The sequence below is a fragment of the Chaetodon trifascialis genome, chromosome 20 (genome assembly GCF_039877785.1).
Source record: "Chaetodon trifascialis isolate fChaTrf1 chromosome 20, fChaTrf1.hap1, whole genome shotgun sequence".
NCBI classification, from domain to species: Eukaryota; Metazoa; Chordata; class Actinopteri; order Chaetodontiformes; family Chaetodontidae; genus Chaetodon; species Chaetodon trifascialis.
The window spans coordinates 14,449,908-14,467,715 of record NC_092075.1 but is presented as its reverse complement, the minus strand read 5'-3'; the positions used below and the strand labels follow the sequence as shown (position 1 = coordinate 14,467,715).

At 42.6% G+C, this 17,808-nt stretch overlaps 1 protein-coding gene across 4 annotated transcripts in view; it reads left to right on the top strand.

Moving 5' to 3' along the window:
• The window catches only part of palm2akap2 (PALM2 and AKAP2 fusion), a 79,208-nt gene that overhangs the window by 13,358 nt on the left and 48,042 nt on the right, over positions 1-17,808 (top strand). For all 4 annotated transcript variants that reach the window (XM_070988322.1, XM_070988320.1, XM_070988319.1 and 1 more), the window contains 2 exons: positions 6,739-6,819; positions 13,218-13,339. In XM_070988322.1, the coding sequence (XP_070844423.1) occupies positions 6,739-6,819; positions 13,218-13,339 (203 nt within the window). The remainder of the gene's footprint in view (positions 1-6,738; positions 6,820-13,217; positions 13,340-17,808) is intronic.

Sequence of the window (17,808 nt, the reverse complement as noted above, 5' to 3'; positions counted from 1 at the left end):
TTAATGACACTGCCTTGTGCTCCAAGTCAAACATACCTGTTACTGTGCGTGCACACGTTATGCTCATATAAAACATTCCAGTGAGACTTACAGTACGTATTGAGGTACACATATTAATCACTAACTGGTTGCTTATTAGCAAGCATATTAGTAGCATAATAGCTCTTTTTAACATTAAAATATGCTAATATGCATGCAAATAAGCATGTCAATGTTGAATATGTGTGCCTTAATAAAGTTATTCCAACATTTGAAACATTTTGAATGCGTTGAGGAAAAGAGGCACTTCGTACAGTTCTACAGTTACAGATTAGCATTTAACTTTCTGTCATTTGCTTTTATTTGCAGTAATTTTATCTTAACTAAAGTAGGTAATGGGAATTAAATAAACTGTTGCTAATTGCTATAACCTCTGTGCTGCAGAGTAAAAAGAAAAATAAAACCTCTGTAAGAGATTAATTGTCCCTGTATTAGTTATTTGCTCACAGTTAACAATCACTGTAATGGTGTTCATGTGCTCTGTCTCACGTGAGACTGGACACAACTTTCCAGGCCTGGATAAGTGCAGCTGAATCTGACCTTGCCCGACTTTATAAAAGATGGTAACAATCTTTTGAACTTTATAGGAAATGGCTTATTCGGTCAAAAAGGGTTGTCTGATTGCTCCCATAGTCTCCAAAAAATAATGCATTGGAAATAGTGTGTATGCAGATGGCACGAAGACACATATGCTGGTTTATGATGAGTCACTGCATCACTTTCACTATATGTTGAGTTCTGAGTCCATGTCTCCTTCTTCCACCATTGGATCGAATCCAACATGAACTGCCCACATATGATTGTTTAGTGGGCTTTCTGAATCAGTGTGTTAGGTTTTGAGTATTTGGCACGGTGGGTGTTGCCAACTACCAAGTGATCAGATTGGATCCTGGAGAGGCGGGAGGTGGCCAGGGGAGGCTCAGTTTATGGACTTCAGCAGTTTACGGTTGTGGGGAGTGTGCTTGGGGCAAAGTCATTTTGAGGGGGAAGTGGGGGTGTGGTTTGTTGGGTAGTAGGGGGTCTGGAGCACGCCAGGCATTACATGCCATCTAAAATTAGCAGCAGCTGTCTACTGGACATTCTGCTGTGTGTGTGTGTGTGTGTGTGTGTGTGTGTGTGTGTGTGTGTGTGTGTGTGTGTGTGTGTGTGTGTGTGTGTGTGTGTGTGTGTGTGTGTGTGTGTACACACGCCTGCATATGTGTGTGTGCAAATGAGTGGGTTTAGGGTTCAGGCAGTAGAGGTTGGAATGCAGCTCTGGTGGACACTGCTGCTTTAGAAATTATTTTCATGACATTTGAGCTTAATTGGATGGTAAACAATGCAGAGTGACAGAACAGAGAAATACTGTAGAGGGCAGACACAATGATATGCAGCAAAGGTCACTTTAACAGATTCAGCCATGAATGCAACACAGTATAGTCTCATGACTCTCCTCACAAGAGATACTCTGATGGCAATGGGATTGTTTGTCCCCTCATGAAGCAGACATTAGGAGACATTAAAAATGGTACCAGGTTTTCTTTGTGTATGTGTGCACCCATGTGAATGCAGAGGTATGCATACTTGTGTCTCTCAATAAGGACATGATGAGTATAGTCACCACCTGCTGCTATCGCATGACAATGGCATGCAAGACATTTCAGGGATGTGCTAAGTTTGCATTTATTGGTACCTACGGTGGCTAAGGAGTTACCAAGTTAGCGCTGTGTTCACTGTCAGCCTAAAAAATTAGCATTGTCTGAGGAGGACATTGCATTCAGTGCCGCCACCACAATGACAAAATGAGCATTTTACTGCTGTTATTTGCTGCAACAAGTGATTATTTTAATTTTCAGCATTATCAAAATTGCTGGCTGATAATTGTTTCAACACTAGATTTATTCATCCACAATACGGGCGCATTGACTCAGAATCAAACCCATGACATTTAAAGCAAGGGTCCATTTCAGTCTCTGTTCTCTAAGCGCTCAGGTATGGCTACCCACAGAGTGGAAGATGATCTTCACTGTGAGATGTCTCTGCTGGGTGTGTTGGCATGTGCAGAATGTGACCCATCAGATCTGCACTTCACTTCTATTCACAATCTCGTCACCAGCAGAACTTTGAATTGAATCAGAGTTACATCACCGCTTTACCACATTATAATCACATCCGTGTGACTTCATGCCGTGTGTGTGAGCTTATGCATATCAGTGGTGCAGAATGCTGTTTATAGGCAGACGTGTGTTTGTATTCGAGCTCTTGCCTGTGGCATATCTTTTTTATGAATGCTTTCCGGTCAGTATATTGACATGTGATGAGAGACAAACACTAGTTTTTTTGCCTGCAAATATGAGTGTCAGTTCTCTGAACAAAACACACAAAAACACAAGGGGGTTAGAATTAGAGGGGACATCAGACTTTGACTTCAACTTGGCCTCTTAGATTCTGTCTTTTCTGGTATGAAGAGTGAAAGTTCATCTTGCTGAACTTCAGTTCACAGGAACTGTAATCAGACACTGTAAGTCCACTCCACTGCCAACATTTTCAACCCTGTAAAATGACAAGTTACTAAACTCTGTCCAGTCCATGTGACTTTTGGTGGACTTGCTCAACAACAGCATGTGAAAACAAACGTCTCCAGTGGGCTCTAACCTAGGCCCTTGGATATCTCAAAAGTGACGATGAATTGCTCAGACTGTCTGCAAAATATGATGCCGGTTGTTGCCAACTTGTATTGTTTTGGGAGGTTTAGATGTTATTCGGTATGTTCTTTTATTGCAAAATATGTTAGAAGTTTAGTAAATGAGGCCTCTGGTGTCTTCAGGCTTCAGTCATTATCAGGATACTCTTCAAACTGGCAGCACTACCTAATCACTTAGCCGTATCACCCAGCCCTACCCGAACCATTTACCAGTACTGAACATGGAATTCTGCAATAGTGTCCAACTTCTTGGATGGTGTCAACTGTAGTGGGAAAAGTGATGTCCCTTGTATAAGAGCCCAGCATCAAGCCAAGTGGGGCCAAACACTCAGTGAGTCAGAGTGTGGGAAGTCATGAGTGTGTCACCAAGAATGTCAGCATATTTTCCTGAGGAGGAGGATGTGTTCTCTGAGGGAAAGTACAGTGAACGGAGCAGCGCTCGAGGTCTTTATCCTGTCCCTTCAACTGTACAAGGCTAACAATTCATTTCATCTTCTCTGTCACTCACCAGTTTTTGTTGCAAATTGCCACAGACAGTGACAGTCCATCCAGTGCAAAAAATTAATTAGAAGCACAACGATGAAAATGTTTTCTGTATATACACAAAGTATTATGGTTGAAGATATTGTGTGGATGAAGGTAGTGGATTTTTAAAGGCTGGTATAACAAGAGTTTGGAGCAGGAAAAAGCTGGTAGCTGATTAATTGGCCAATATCACAAACACAAACAACCTATCAGTGCTGATTAATGGGTCCACCTTGAGTGTGAAGACATTGTGAAACTGGGATTTTGTTTGCGAGGAGCATTTTAAAGTTGGCTCCTTGTATCAACCATTTCTAAAACTGGAGAGTTTGCAGTATTTCATCTAGACCCCCTAGGTATAATTATTAACAGAGTCCATATCTGGGACTGAGGACACCTCATGAGGGACTTCCAAAAGGGAAACTTTGGGAATGACTGCACTAAACAAGCAGTAGCACTGTGTGACTAAGCAGGGCCAGATACTTCCAGAAGCTCTCATCAGTGGCAGCCACCACAGGGCTGAATACTGTGGTCTAATCCTCGGCTTTTGACGAGGTAGATTGTGTTCAGATTCAGTACTCCTACAATGCAATGGTTGCATTTCTTTGATATTTTACTGCTGCTGAGGCAACATTGATGCCAAGACACCGCACGGCGGTTTATTCCCTTCAGAGGCAGGAACTCCAGAAAGTTTTCACAGCAGCAATAATTGTCTTATTTTTCAGCATTTGTTTGGCCAGCGCTGTGTTGCAAAATTATGTTGCATTGTGTGACAAAAAAGTAAAAGAGCTGATGTCAGCTTTTCAGTTTAAAATACTGTTTTAACTGTTTGTGGATTTGAATGCTCATTCTATACATTTTATTTCTGGAATGTGACGGAAACCAAATGGCACCATGACGGTCTTTGATCTGCAGATGTCGAGCATCTGCGCGTCTGTGTGCATTTCTGTGTGATCAAGGATTCTTCAACGCAGAATACACACAGCTTGCCTGAGTATTGTCTTATTTTGAGAGTATATTAATGTCTGCTTATCTGTGTGTGCGCATTTGTGCCTCGGTGTATTTGCTTTTGTGTGATTGTGTGGATGTGTATTTGCGCATTCCTCGACCACATGTCCCTAAAGGTCCTTGACATCTGGTGACCATACCTCTGCTCTGGCTCTCTGTCTGTACTTCACAAGCCATGGGAACTGCTGCTGTGTAGGTCACTGCGGTGTGTGTGTGGTTGTACATGTGTGTGCGACAGAGAGAGAGAGAGAGAGATGACCTCAGATTTGGTGCATACGTTTTCACAGTCTGAGCGCAGCTCTGTGATATGTTCTCCCAGCCACGCTGATAAAGTCAGGTTGTTTTGCTCTGGTCTCTATTTTCTCTGTTCCATTCATCTTTTTAGGCCTGTGGCATTCATAAAGAAAGAAAGATTCAACTTTTTGAAGCATATTTTCACTCATTTTGTTTTCCTATGCATCAAAAAGCTGTGTCACAGTGTCCTCTGGCAGCGAGCAGCACTCAGGATATCATTCTGAACTACAAGTGCAGGACATGACGAGACACAGCTGCCCCTGCAGCTTCAGACACTCACCATGAACCACAATGCGGTCACCTCTCTACTGTCTGTAATAAAGGATCAGAAATGTTCAAAAAGGATACTCTAAATGGCGAAATAGATTGTTTGCCAGTGCCTCCCAAAACAGCCCGATGTGACAGTTCACATGAGCATTTTGTGATCTGTCACCTCCCCCTTGGTTTCATTCTATTTCAGTCTATTTCACTGCATTTTATGTAGATTTTTATTACATTTTTGGTATATTTTCATTGCATTTTCTGTATATTGTATATACCTTTTGAATGCTGACTTTTTATGCTTGTGAGTTTACTTTATCTTATTTTATTATCTTTCTTCTACACGGGGGTTGCAATGCTAATTTCGTTGACATGTCCATGCTCAATGACAATAAAAGTAATCTTGAAACTTGAATCTTGAATTAAGTTTAGGTGATAAGAGAAACATTGCAGCCGTTATTAACTGTCAGTGGGGGGAGAGCAGTCTCTTGTGTCAGATGATTTGTATGGCCAACCTTCCACCCCAGCCTCCTCTTGAGAGTACTTAACAGTGTCATGCTACTTCCGCCTTTGCTTCAGAGACACAACAGTCATTATTCACAGGACCACAACAGGTTCATGTCAGGAAAATCGAAACGAGTCATATCAAGTGTTGGAACAGATGGACATTGCTGTCGTTTTTCTGATGAGGAATGTTCATTTGAATGAAGTAAAACGAGTAGTGAAACAACGCTTATATTGGATTTTGCGAAAGTCCTCTAACCTAAACTTTACATTTTTTCATTCAGTTATTCATTTTTTCTGATATCACACAGCTACTCTGTTCTATTGTGTGTCATTCCACTCAGCTCTGCCCTTTCCATTTTCTTCCTCTACACTCACTGCTCTATTCTGTGTCACTCTTCACTCAGTTTTTCTCCCTTTGAGAGGTGGTCTATGGTTTACTCTCATTTTGGGGTTTTCCCTGATGATTATATTTAGCCAACAGGAAACGTCCCAGAAATCCTTGTTCTGCTCCCACTGAGAGAGAGACAGATAAAGCCACACACACACACATACAGTATCTCATGCCCTTAAGCCCAAAGCAGGGTTGTACTGGGATCTGCTTTGTTTACATTCCCATGCATATAGGGACTCCACATCGCCTCAGTCTGTTCAGGTTTTTATTTTTTTCAGTTTAAACCTTCCACTCTTTGTGCTTCCCTCCCAGCCTCCAAATGCCAGCCTCATTCATCTCCACATAAAGTTAAGGATTGTTCTCCTCACCTCAAGTTCAACCTCAGCGCCATTTAGAGGCTTCAAGGCTTAATCCCTCTCCTTTAGATTGCCTGTGGACCCTGACCTCACTCAGCCCCCGATAAGCCCTGACCTCCAACCCTTCTGATACTTCACTTCCTCCCTGCGTACGCTCAGGGATCATTTTTCTCGCCACAAATTTGACCAGTACAGTGGAGTCATTTTTGTTTTTTTATATACAGGATCTATTCAGAAACATATTCTTGAATAGTAATCTCAGCTTTAGAGTTATATCTTCATTAGATAGCTTAACTTTCCTAATTTAGCTCATTAGTTTTCTGCAGAAACAGAGCAAAACGTTGGATGTAGATTGTCTGCCACCACCCTCCCATCAGTTTAAACTGACAGTATACTCAATAGGAAAACATTAAGTCTTTGCTCACCTTTAAATTGAATGTATGAAAGTCTAAATTACCCCTAAGGGACCTCATCTTGATGAACATTAAAACATTCAATCAATACAACAGCATGCATTAGTGCTTCATCAGGCTCAGCTTTTTCAACTCAGTTTCTTTCCACTGCCCTCCAATATATAAGGCCTAATGAACCTACTGACAGCATAAACCCTTTTTTAAATGATCTGCTCTGAGTGGAGATCTGATTTTCCTCTCCTCTGTTGTTTTTTTGTCTCCCAGGAGAAGCGAAAACGGCAAACTGAGATTGAAGACAAAAGAAGCCAGCTCGATGACCTGGTGCTACAACTGCAGCATCTCAAGGTTGGTTTGTGTTGCGGTATATTTAAAACACGTGGCGGCTGCTGCTGAAATTACAGCCGATCCGTCTACGATCTGTCTTCATTCAGTGTGTTTCCAACTTAATCAGTGCACATAGCTGTTTACACATGGCTTCTATATTTGTCAAGCTTCTCATTTTTACTTCTGCATTTTGAACCGTCTCAGCCATCTCAATCCTTGTCACATGTCAAATAAATGGCATCATGAGAGGTACGGCAACAATCATAATTTAACTTCTGTGCAGTTTTGTGCAAAGACAGTGCCAATGTGAACACTTTTGATCCAGTAAATCATGTATTTATAGCCAATTCTAACTGTTATTCACAAATGAAAAGTGTCAAGTGTCAATTAAAGAAGTGGCTCCATTCAAAGCAGCTCATATGTCAGCCGGCATGTGCATTAACACATACTTATGGATCTCTCTGCTTCTTTATGTTATTTACAGCCTTATATTCACTGCCTGAATATGTGATAGCATATTTACAGTTTGAGTCACTATTTGATCGACTGATGGGCTGCACACTGCCAAAGTGTGGACTACTGTATGTGACAGATAAGAGATGAGGCATCACTCAAGACACGAGGTAACTGTTAGTTTAAGGTCGGACATTGAGTTAAGGGTTGGATTAGAATGAGGTCAGTGTGCAGGTGAAGGTAAAGTAGAGTTCAGGTTAGGGTTACAAGTTAACGGATGAATGAGTCAATGACGATGCTCACAAGAAAGCTTCACAAATATGTGTGAGTGACCTGCATTCATCTATCTTCATCTATTCAATCCCTTTTTTTAGGTTTTGCCTTGACCCCAAATGTCACAGAGAGATAAAGAGACAGAATGTGCTCTGGTAGATACACCACTTGCCTTCTGTTACAGTTGTGCTCTGTTTCTGCATGCTGCTTTTACACGTCCGTGCATTTAATTTCTTTTGTGCACGGATAAATGTGTTCGTCAGTTTCTGGCCCACAGGTAGCGGTTCATTGCATCCAAACATCCAAATCAAAAAGTGCTCCTGGTGTGCCGGCCTGTTTGAGCAGAGTTTCCCTTGGCCAAGCAGGGCAGGCATGGCGGTTTTCTTCGTTCTAGAAAAACCACTCAAATCCAAACATCCATCAACATATCCCTTAATAATTACTGCCAGCTTCCACTGGTAAGCCAAGATTTAGTTTCAAGTAAACACTGATTTGACGTTCACATAGTAAGAGCTGCATAAACGGAGACGCAAACTGCTGACGGATTGTGAGTTTGGAGAAATGATCAGTTATCAGGCATTCAGTTAGCTTATGTGGAGTTCATGAACATTTCAACCAATCAAAAATGAGTTCCTTGACCTCACATAGAAACTCAGAAAAACACATGACCTGCCCTGTCAGGTGGAGACACCCCAGGTACAGACATTCTATACATGTCTGCTTATGATATTTAACACTTTAATATCTGTTTGTTTGCAGGAATACTCAAACATAGGTTACAAAAATTTTTGCATACTGGACTGCTGATGGCTTCAAGGAAATGTTTGGAAAATCCTGCAGCCCTAAATGCTGCACAGATGCAAGGTGGGCGGGGTAACAGCTGCGGGTACCCATTATGCTACAAATATCTATGGTAGCCAGTTTTAATATTTGCCATAAAAATGCATTCCATTCTCTAATTACAGCCTTTAAACACACTTGGCATGAGCGATTCCTTCATTAGATAAGTTTGATTCCTGCACGCTGGTGTTTCCCAGCATTTAACACCCACTTATGGAAATATCGACCAAAGAGGAGCATTGATTAAAACCATGTGAGCAGTGTGTGTTTGGCCATTAAAACGATGCGTTCATTGCAGTACAACCATTAACAAAGCTGTCGCACCCGGTTAGATCGCAGTCTTGAGTGCAGATTTTGACAGTCTGGCCCCAGCTGCAAAGCATACATTAAAATTAATTTAAGTCTTACCGGTTACAACTGGCCCAGCACATCAAAAGTTTTATCTTTACTTGATGCATAGAAGTTATACATTTCCTGGCGTGTCTTAAGCAGAAGGCTGATGCATTTCATTCTGCTCCTGTCTGTTCTCTTTTCTTTTTCCTTTTTGGACCTGATGTTGGTTACTCTGCATGGAAAGTAATAATCATAACAAATTACATATGACATCATCTGCTGACATTTCAGGCTACTGCAGCGACTACACTTTAGAAAGCTAGCTTGTGTTGGTTTATTCAATCAGTGCTGCATTGCAGAAACCTCCGGGCGAAGCCAACATAGCGCAATGACAAGCAGTATTTTTATGCACATAAGTGCCTGTTTTCTTACTCTCTACTTTCACTGGCTGATAATAATTTAGCCAATATCCAGGTCACAAAAGCTTTTCCATTTGCTGTTTGTGTCTTGATTTTGGGCACTTCATGCCTTTATCAGATAGCAGGCAGTAGAGAGATGACAGGAAGTGAAGGGAGAGAGACAGGGTCTCCTGCTGGACTCAGACTGTTGGTTATGGTCATGGTTAGCGCCGTAACCCCCAGGCCACTGTGGCATCTGGTTTCTGGGAGCTCCTCCCGGGTGCACAGGAAATAATGCAACCTACATTAGCTGCTTTCATGCGACAATAGATGAATAACAAAAGGAGCACTACCAGCATATCTGCACATCTTCAAATAAATATGTGAGATGCCCTGTGTCTCTATTCCCAGAAAAATAAAAAAAGTAATAGATTTCATCTAAATGCACACTATCATGTTACCGCTTTGCTCGATCATCCGCTGAGCTAGACAGGGAATCAAGCCCTCCAGAGCCTGTGTATTGCTCTGTTTACTTTTCTTGCATACAACACCAGCAGGCTTGAACTCCAGATGTTATCAGCATCTGGTCACAAAGTCCCATTTGATGGCCATTACCTCTGAGTGCCACACAGCCAGGCAGCATGAAGCAGGCTTTGTTGTCCGCTCTACAGGGACATAGTGGCTTGGGAGAGGAAATGAAGACTGGAGCCCAGAGATTTGATAAGGACCCCTGCATGATTCAAGCCTCTCAGAATGGAGGTGTTGATCTGAGGCTGGGACCAAATAAGCACTGTTATGATTCCAGAGTAAAGTTACATTTACCCAACATTTTCTGCTGCAGCCTGGTCTCCTCAATATATGGTTGACTTTGCCTCTGGCAGTTATATATCTTGGCCATTTGATGCTTGGCAAATTGGTTATTTCAGTTTCTGATGAATAGCTTAGACCCTCTAAACAGCCCCAAACCTTCCCTGTAAGAGTCGGTTGTGTGTCGGTGCGCAACAGGAAATGGAAAGTCTATTAAACAGCGTGAGAGAGAGCAGAGAGCAGGCTGGTTCTCAGAGGAAACAACTGGTCAGTTATACTACACAACTTTTTGCTGACTGCTGAAATGGCCCCAAAGGCCTTACATGTAATTGTACTTTTTTGTACAATACTACTTAAGTGATAAAATTCCACAGAGGTCAGAGGTCAAGGTCAGCTACAGGCCAGCATCTTCATCTGGATAAATGATGGTTTCTTTGCCTCATGTGCAGATCTTCATTTGCCCTGTGGACTCACTTTAAAGATTAACTAGCTACTAGCTGGATAGGGAAAAGTAGCTGCATAAGGGCTGATAGCTGTTGCCCCACAGGCTCAACACCAGTCTGTTTGACTTTGAAGTAACTCCAGATTTTAAATGTATTGTATGTTTCATCAGATGGATTTACCCAGGAAAGCTATAATCTGATTTTTTCAAGATAAACTGCAAACAACAAGTTAAAGTTATGCACAGGGGCCCATTTTCACCACAGTAATTTGCAGCATAAGCAATGAGCAATCTTAGAAAAGAAGAAGTTGTGACATGGAACACTGACCGTCTATAAACTGCAAACATCCGAAGGTATTTCAGTCGCTGGGTTGTGCAACTTGAGCCTCATTCAAAAATCTTTGTGGCTGACAACTCTGCATATGTGATGCGCATGATCAATGTGAGGCTAGCTTGGCTTTGTGGGGTGTGCTGCAGCCACAGACACAGACACAAACAAACAAATAGCCACACTGCCACATTCTGAGAGCAGGTGGTAAAATGCTGCAGAATAATGTCTGCAGAGCTCATTGTGCGGTGTGTGTCAGAGTGCGTGCATGCGGAGGCACTCGCACTGTTAATTGTCAGCTCTACGACCTAGAGCCAAGCAACGGCTTTGACAGTAAACAGCCAAAGGTGAAGCGAAGTGCTCGACTCTGTTGTGGTAACAAAACAGAGTTCCAGACAGAGACGAGACATTAGCGGCGTAAACACACAGCTCTGGCATTCATCTTTAAAGCATTAAAGAAAAGCAGCAACCCCTGTGTGATGAGATGAATTGGTGCCTTCACCCTTGTTGATGCAGAGCTAATGTGAGGCTTAATGTCCATTGTGCATCTTCTTAACATAAACATTGCTAAGGTGACTGTATTGGACATTTGTGTTTCCAGACGTGTCTTGGAGACAAAGCAGACAGAGCTGCTGTAAAGACAGAGGGAGAATAATCTCATTAGTTTGACTCTGCCCACTGATGTTTAACCAAACAGCCACAGTTTCTTTGGCTTATTAACATCAGGTAAGTCATTAAAACAGTGAGTGGGTAACTTGAGAGAGGGGAAGTCTTAAATTATACTTAATCCATGTTGAGATGGACGGTTTAATGTGTCTTCAGGCAGCAGCTGGATGGCTATTTATCCCCTTTCCAGAGCAGGTTACACCTCTGAGGATGTTTGTACAAAATCTGCCATCTGTCTCATCGCACAGCAGTAAAATGATCAAAGAGCACAATGCTCACAGACAAACATTTTTTTATTCAGTGGTCTAGTTCAATAAATCTAAAGGAAAGCACAAGTGGCCCAAATGAAAGCACAAAGCAAATTAAGGAAAAGGAATTTGTTCACTGAAAACGTTCAGGAATGAAGAAAAACAGACTGGAACAACTAGAGATTGAGCAAAACCAACAAAATACTTCCATGAATGTGTACATAACAAGATAATTTACAATATATCACGGGTGCTAATCGCTGCAGTTCTCTTGGCCTGATGGGATTCGTGTCCTCCTGTGAGTAACAGCTGAGTTTCGAGTTTCTCTCTGTTATCTAAAAACTGTTTGCATGTGTGGGCCTACGTGTTTATTTATTTGTTGTAGCTGTGCTTGGCAGTCATCTCACAAATATCTCACAAATTAGTCTCCCTAATGGAGGTCCACTGGCCGTTGATGATGTCTAAGAATATCACAACCAGGTTAGAGAAGAAGAGCTATTTGCAGAGTGTTATGGTGTTTCTGTAGATCTATATATGACCATTACTATCACTGCTACTCCGTTTTAATGAGGGGGGTCCACATATAGTTTGTATGTTGTGTAAGCGCTCCCAAGCATGTGAGTTACTTGCCAGTTTCATGCAGATCAGCTGAGTCACAGTTGGGGGTGGTAATGATCCAGAGAAATGAAGCAAGCCATAAGAAACAGCCAGGAAGACGAAGACTGCCAGCGAGCAGTCATGTAATGCATATGTTTCAAATCATTCAACAGATCTGTTTTGCAAATGTTTTACGAGGAAGGAAATGCGTTTAAGGATGTGCTTTTGGTGAAAAACTGTGAATTTAAACGGAACTTTGTTTACGAGTCATCCCCACAAGGTGCCTTTAACCCAAGCAAAACTGTTTGCTATCTGACAAGCCAGTGTTCATTTTGTCAGTTTTTTTTTTATAGTTTTAGTCTCAGTCCTGTGTCTAATGTCCTTGTTGGCTTTAACATTTAGTCAACCTCACCCTGACCCCAACGTTCCGCCAGGCACAGCAGCGACTGATCGTGGCCATTCTAGAAAATACTTGCAGTTCCAGCTGGCGTGTTTCAGAATTGTCCCAGAAGCAGCTCTGCTCTGTGGAGAATACATGCCCAGTCTATTTTTGATGGACGCTGCATCAATCTGCACAGAGCAGATCGAGCCAGGCAGGAAGTCAGACGCAGAATCGGCCAACAGAGTCTGATAAATTTTCAAAATAAAGCACTGAGCACAGCATTAAAAACGATTAAAACAGAATAAGAAGACACCATTTAACTACGTAGCCTACTTCTAAAATCTCCAAATCAGGCAAAATCAAAATCTGACGCAGCCATGCCCGTTAGAGGCTCCAGGCAGCTTTGCAGAAAGTGTCTGGTCAACTGTTCTGATGGTTATTGAATATATGTATTTATATTTAAAACGTCAGAAACAGAAATTGATCATGTCTGATCAGTCCCGTTGAGATGGGCAAGCTGGACTTTTAAAAACACCATCAGCTCTTCACGTTCGCAGTGGAGGTGAGGAGGACCTCTGATATGGCTTCCAGAATATGTAACATCACCTAAAACCCCTCTGTAAGCACCTGACTGTGTCTGTTCTCTCCACAGTCCAAAGCCATGCGCGAGCGATGGCTCCTCCAGGGAATGGGAGCAGAGGAAGGAGAGGCACGGCGGAAACAGCTGGAACAGGATGAAGAACAGGGGAAGAAGCTGGAGGACCTGATTCATAGGTACACTAACAAGACACCACAGAGACACTTTCTGTCGGCCCTTCTTTCCTTTTCATGCTAATTTTGGCATTGCTGATCAGGTCTGACATACGAAACTGATGCGATTAACAGAGTAACTATAACAAAAGTTGACACATTGGTTTTTGTTACTGCATGTCTGCTTTTCTTCCCTCCAGTCTTAAATCTAGTCCTCACTTCTGGCACGGACTGTTGCGTCCTATCCGCATGGTCCAAATAGGAAATTCTAAAAAACGATGACTTCACGCAGCTTTTTCCACTGATTGGAACAGATCAGATAGTCTTATGTCTCACATGTGATGCTACAGATGAAGACACTTTAGGACACTTTTAGCTGCAGTGTGCAAATGTAGATACCCTGAGGACAGCAACAATAGTATTCTTTAATTACTACATCAGTCATATCTGTGGCGCTCTAATTTTGGGAGGCTTTGTATGGTTCAAAACAGTGGTTAAAGTACACACGCACACACTTACAGACACACAAGCACACTGTAACTGGGAAAGTATTGGAGGTATGGGATTCTGCAGGCCAGCTCTGTAACCTTCAAGCTAAATCTACAGTTTTCTTGTGTACTGAAGTGAAAACAAACACCAAGAGCTGCTTTGAATATATGTATCTTCTCCGAAAACAGATGTGACAAGAGCTGACAAGGAATGGAGAAAGAGAGATGGGGGGGGGGGGGGGGGATGAGGGAGATATTACAGAAAATGAGAGCTGGAGAGAGGAAACAGGGAAACTCACAGAGCAGAAACAGAAAGATAGAAGAAAAGCAAGTGAAAGCAGGGCGTAATTGTCAGAGGAAGAGACTGAGGTACTGAGAAGGTCGGAAAAAGGGGAAAAAAAGAGCCAGTGATGTGATTCTGTGGGCACTTCCTGCATTTGTGCCTCTGGGAGGAGCTTCCTGATTCCCATCAAGCGTTGCTGTCAGATAGTCACTTATTCCCCCTGATGAACTTGGGACATGAGATCACCAGCGCTACAAATAAAGCGCCCGCCAGCTCTTGCCACCGTGATGCTCTGCACGCTCGGCTGCGATTGTTTTCCATTTGCAGGGTGTGAGAACTGGGCTGGGCTGCACCACGTCTTCTCTGAGACAGAACAAACGTAGTTTTCCACAGACACAAGACTGAACTCTATCTCACGTTCCGACACAAACTACATTTCTATGTGTTTATGGACTGAAAAAAGTGAAGATATTAAGCAAGCCCTGCAAATGTGCTGACTTTGCTAACGTTGCGACAATAGCAGAGCTACAATAGCATGGACAAGAATGCCCTTGAAAGTCCATATAGCAAGAACACAGCCTAACTCAGCAGAAACTGTTAGCAAAGGCTGGAGGAAAATATGACACACACATAAACCAGAATTTATTACAACTTCTAACTACATTATGTGCATATTGCACCTGCAGAATGAAGTGCATTGCGGCAATCATGCCTAAAAGAGAAAAGCATGGATGACCTGAACTCGGTTAGCTTTCTCAGCTGAGCAAAGCAGGACTGCATTACTAATCACCGAGCATCAAAGCACCAAAGTAACACCTACGTTTCGGGCCTCTTTTCAAACTTTATTAGATAAGGCACACAGATGAGAGGAGAGGCTATAATAGCCTCTGATTTTGAGTCATTCAATTGCAGGATTTTTTTTGGACATCCAGTTTTTAATTCTTTAATAGTGGAGTGGAAGCAGACAAGCAGTGGGAGAAACGCTGAATCAGCCGACGCGCAGTGTATGATGTATTTCATAGTTCATGTATTCCTTCAATGGAGATCAGAGCTCACTCAGAGGAGAGTGGAGAGGCTCTGGGTCAATTTGGCATCAGTGAGTCAGGCTCCACCTCCTCATCTATCAAATCTCAGCATGAAAGAGAGTCTGTTAGCCAGCAGCTACTGTAGGTTATCACCAGCGCTGAAATAACATCAACATCATACGTTGCCACGAACACCAGGATGTCAATCACGCTGGTATAAACAGAACAGCAGTGAATGGTCAAAGAGGGAGCATTGTAGAGCAAAGTACAGTTGTGATTGTGGAGCCGCGTCATGTGAATCACTTCATTCAGCTGCTGTTGAATAGACTTGTTGTCTGCTCTCTGTTTCAAAGAGCAGATATTGCAGTTACTTACAAAAGCAATTAAAACCACAAAGATAATTCTTCACTGCGATGTGCTGGCATGTGTTTTTGGTCTGGCTTCATTTTTTTTTCCAGCGTTCACAGTGTCGCCAAATCCAGCTTTATTTAGTTCCTAAGTATGCCAACAGACAGGGAGAAGAAAACCAAAGCAGTATCACAAGGGTGAATACATTCTGTATTTTAGGACTCGGTGCCATAAGTTAAAGGTTCAGTTCACCCGACCACAGTTTGTTCCAAAATCAGCCACGATGGCTCAGAAACATCCCGAATGCCTCGCTTTCCCAGGCTGTTTTTCACTAAATCTGGCATTCAGTGATGCTTTGGTGGATACAACCATCCCTTGTTTTATTCTATTGTTGTTATAATCTATCACATCTGGCCAAAAGTATCTTTAATTTGCAAAAATATCAATAATTCTATCACTTCTCAAAAAACAGTCACTTCCAAAGTTCAAAGAATAATTTCAAGTTGAGCACAGAGTTGGATAACCTGGTATTTTTCTTGCATGTTTGTATGAAGCAATGCCGCAGAAACAATTGCCATTGTGAACCAGGGTCTCGGATGTGTGCTGGAAATGGCTTTAAGAGGAGCTCAGCTGTCTGGGATTCAATTCTCGAGGCTTTCAGCAAACATTCTTCTCCAGTGGGTAAAATAAAGTCACAGAGCACATGTGTGGGAGTCTGAGGAGCGCCTTCAGTCACACAGATCTCAAACCTGAAACCCTGGAACAGTTTTACTCTTTTACTAAGTTACAGAATTTTATTATTTTAAAAACTTGAAAGAATTAATTTGGGTGTTAAGTCATGCTGTGATGGTGGGAAATATTTCTGTTTAGATGTTTTGGACTGGAGAGGACAGTAATAGACAGCTAGCGTGTGTGTGTGTGTGTGTGTGTGTGTGTGTGTGTGTGTGTGTGTGTGTGTGTGTGTGTGTGTGTGTGTGTGTGTGTGTGTGTGTGTGTGTGTGTGTGTGCCTGTGTGTGTGCATGCATTTCAGGCAGAGGGTGTGGCATCTATATTTACTCTCTGTGGGACACCATCCCAGAATATCTTGTAACCCTGGCAACCGGAGTCTTTCCACCACTGATAGGGACAGAGGTGAATAGCCAGGATGACTATGGACACAGCATTATCTGTGTGTGTGTGTGCCCGCGCGCGTGCGTGCATGAGAGAGAGACTAAAACTCTAATCATGGCAATAGGTAGATTTCAATAAAGAACTACACCTTCCTCCATTCATAAACATTTCTCAAATGGACTCCACTGTCTTGTAACACCAAAGCACAGAAGCTCCGACATCTTGTCAGTCCCACTTTACTAGCTGCTCGGCTAATAACGCGCGCACTGTTGGACATTTTACTGACAGTGAACGACAAAGACGAAGCGGCACCTCTTTTATGGCAGCTCGTATCGTTTCATGCACTGGAGAACCCATAAACAAGAGTGAAAGAAAGAGGAGGAAACTGCTACAACTGTAGTGCTGCTGAGCTTAAAATGCATGAGGGAAAAGGAGAAAAGAAGGAACAAGCGTCTCATCAGATTATCAATATGACCACATTCTGACAAACAAAACCCAAAGACATAAGGACCACAGCAGTGTTTTTGTGCGGTGTTCTAAGTGCTGCTTGCTGTTGACCTTAAACTAGAAATCACATAAAGTGACGGGGAGGAAAAAACGAGCGAACAGTGTAATCTTTGTACAGGCTATTTCTTACACATACCTAAGGCCTTTGAGCACAGACAGAGGAAAAGAAAAAGGCAGAGGGGAAATAGAGGCAGTTTGTACAGTAGTTTTCCCTGTTGAAACCCGACGTGAGAAACACACAAAGTGACACGGCGGTGAAGAAATAGCAGCCATTGTGTGCAGGAGAGGACGCTTACTTTGCAGGGCCTTGAGAACAAACAGGCAGAAAGAGACAGAATGAGCGAGTGTGGCGGCAGCAGTGGTAGCTGTACATATATCCCTATCATTACACGGACAGGCTAAGTAAACAGAGAGAGGGATACCGCAGCAAAAGGCCCTTTCACAATGTGGCACTGGCCCGACCCGCACCCACACCGTGCTCCTTTTGGATTATTGCTTGTTTCATGTTGCACACACGACCCCGTGCAGATGTGGCCATCGTTGCAGGGGAGCGGTGTGGTTTCTGTACGGCGTTTCCTGCCGCAGCTATAAGACAAGTTTCTCAACGCGTTAGGAGAGCCATTAGGTAAATCTGTGTTTTGTCTTGGAGTGTAGGAGCTTTTTAGCCATGCAATTTTGTGTTTGAGCGGGTTCAGTTATGTTGTGCAGCATTAATAAGAAGTAGGCCACTG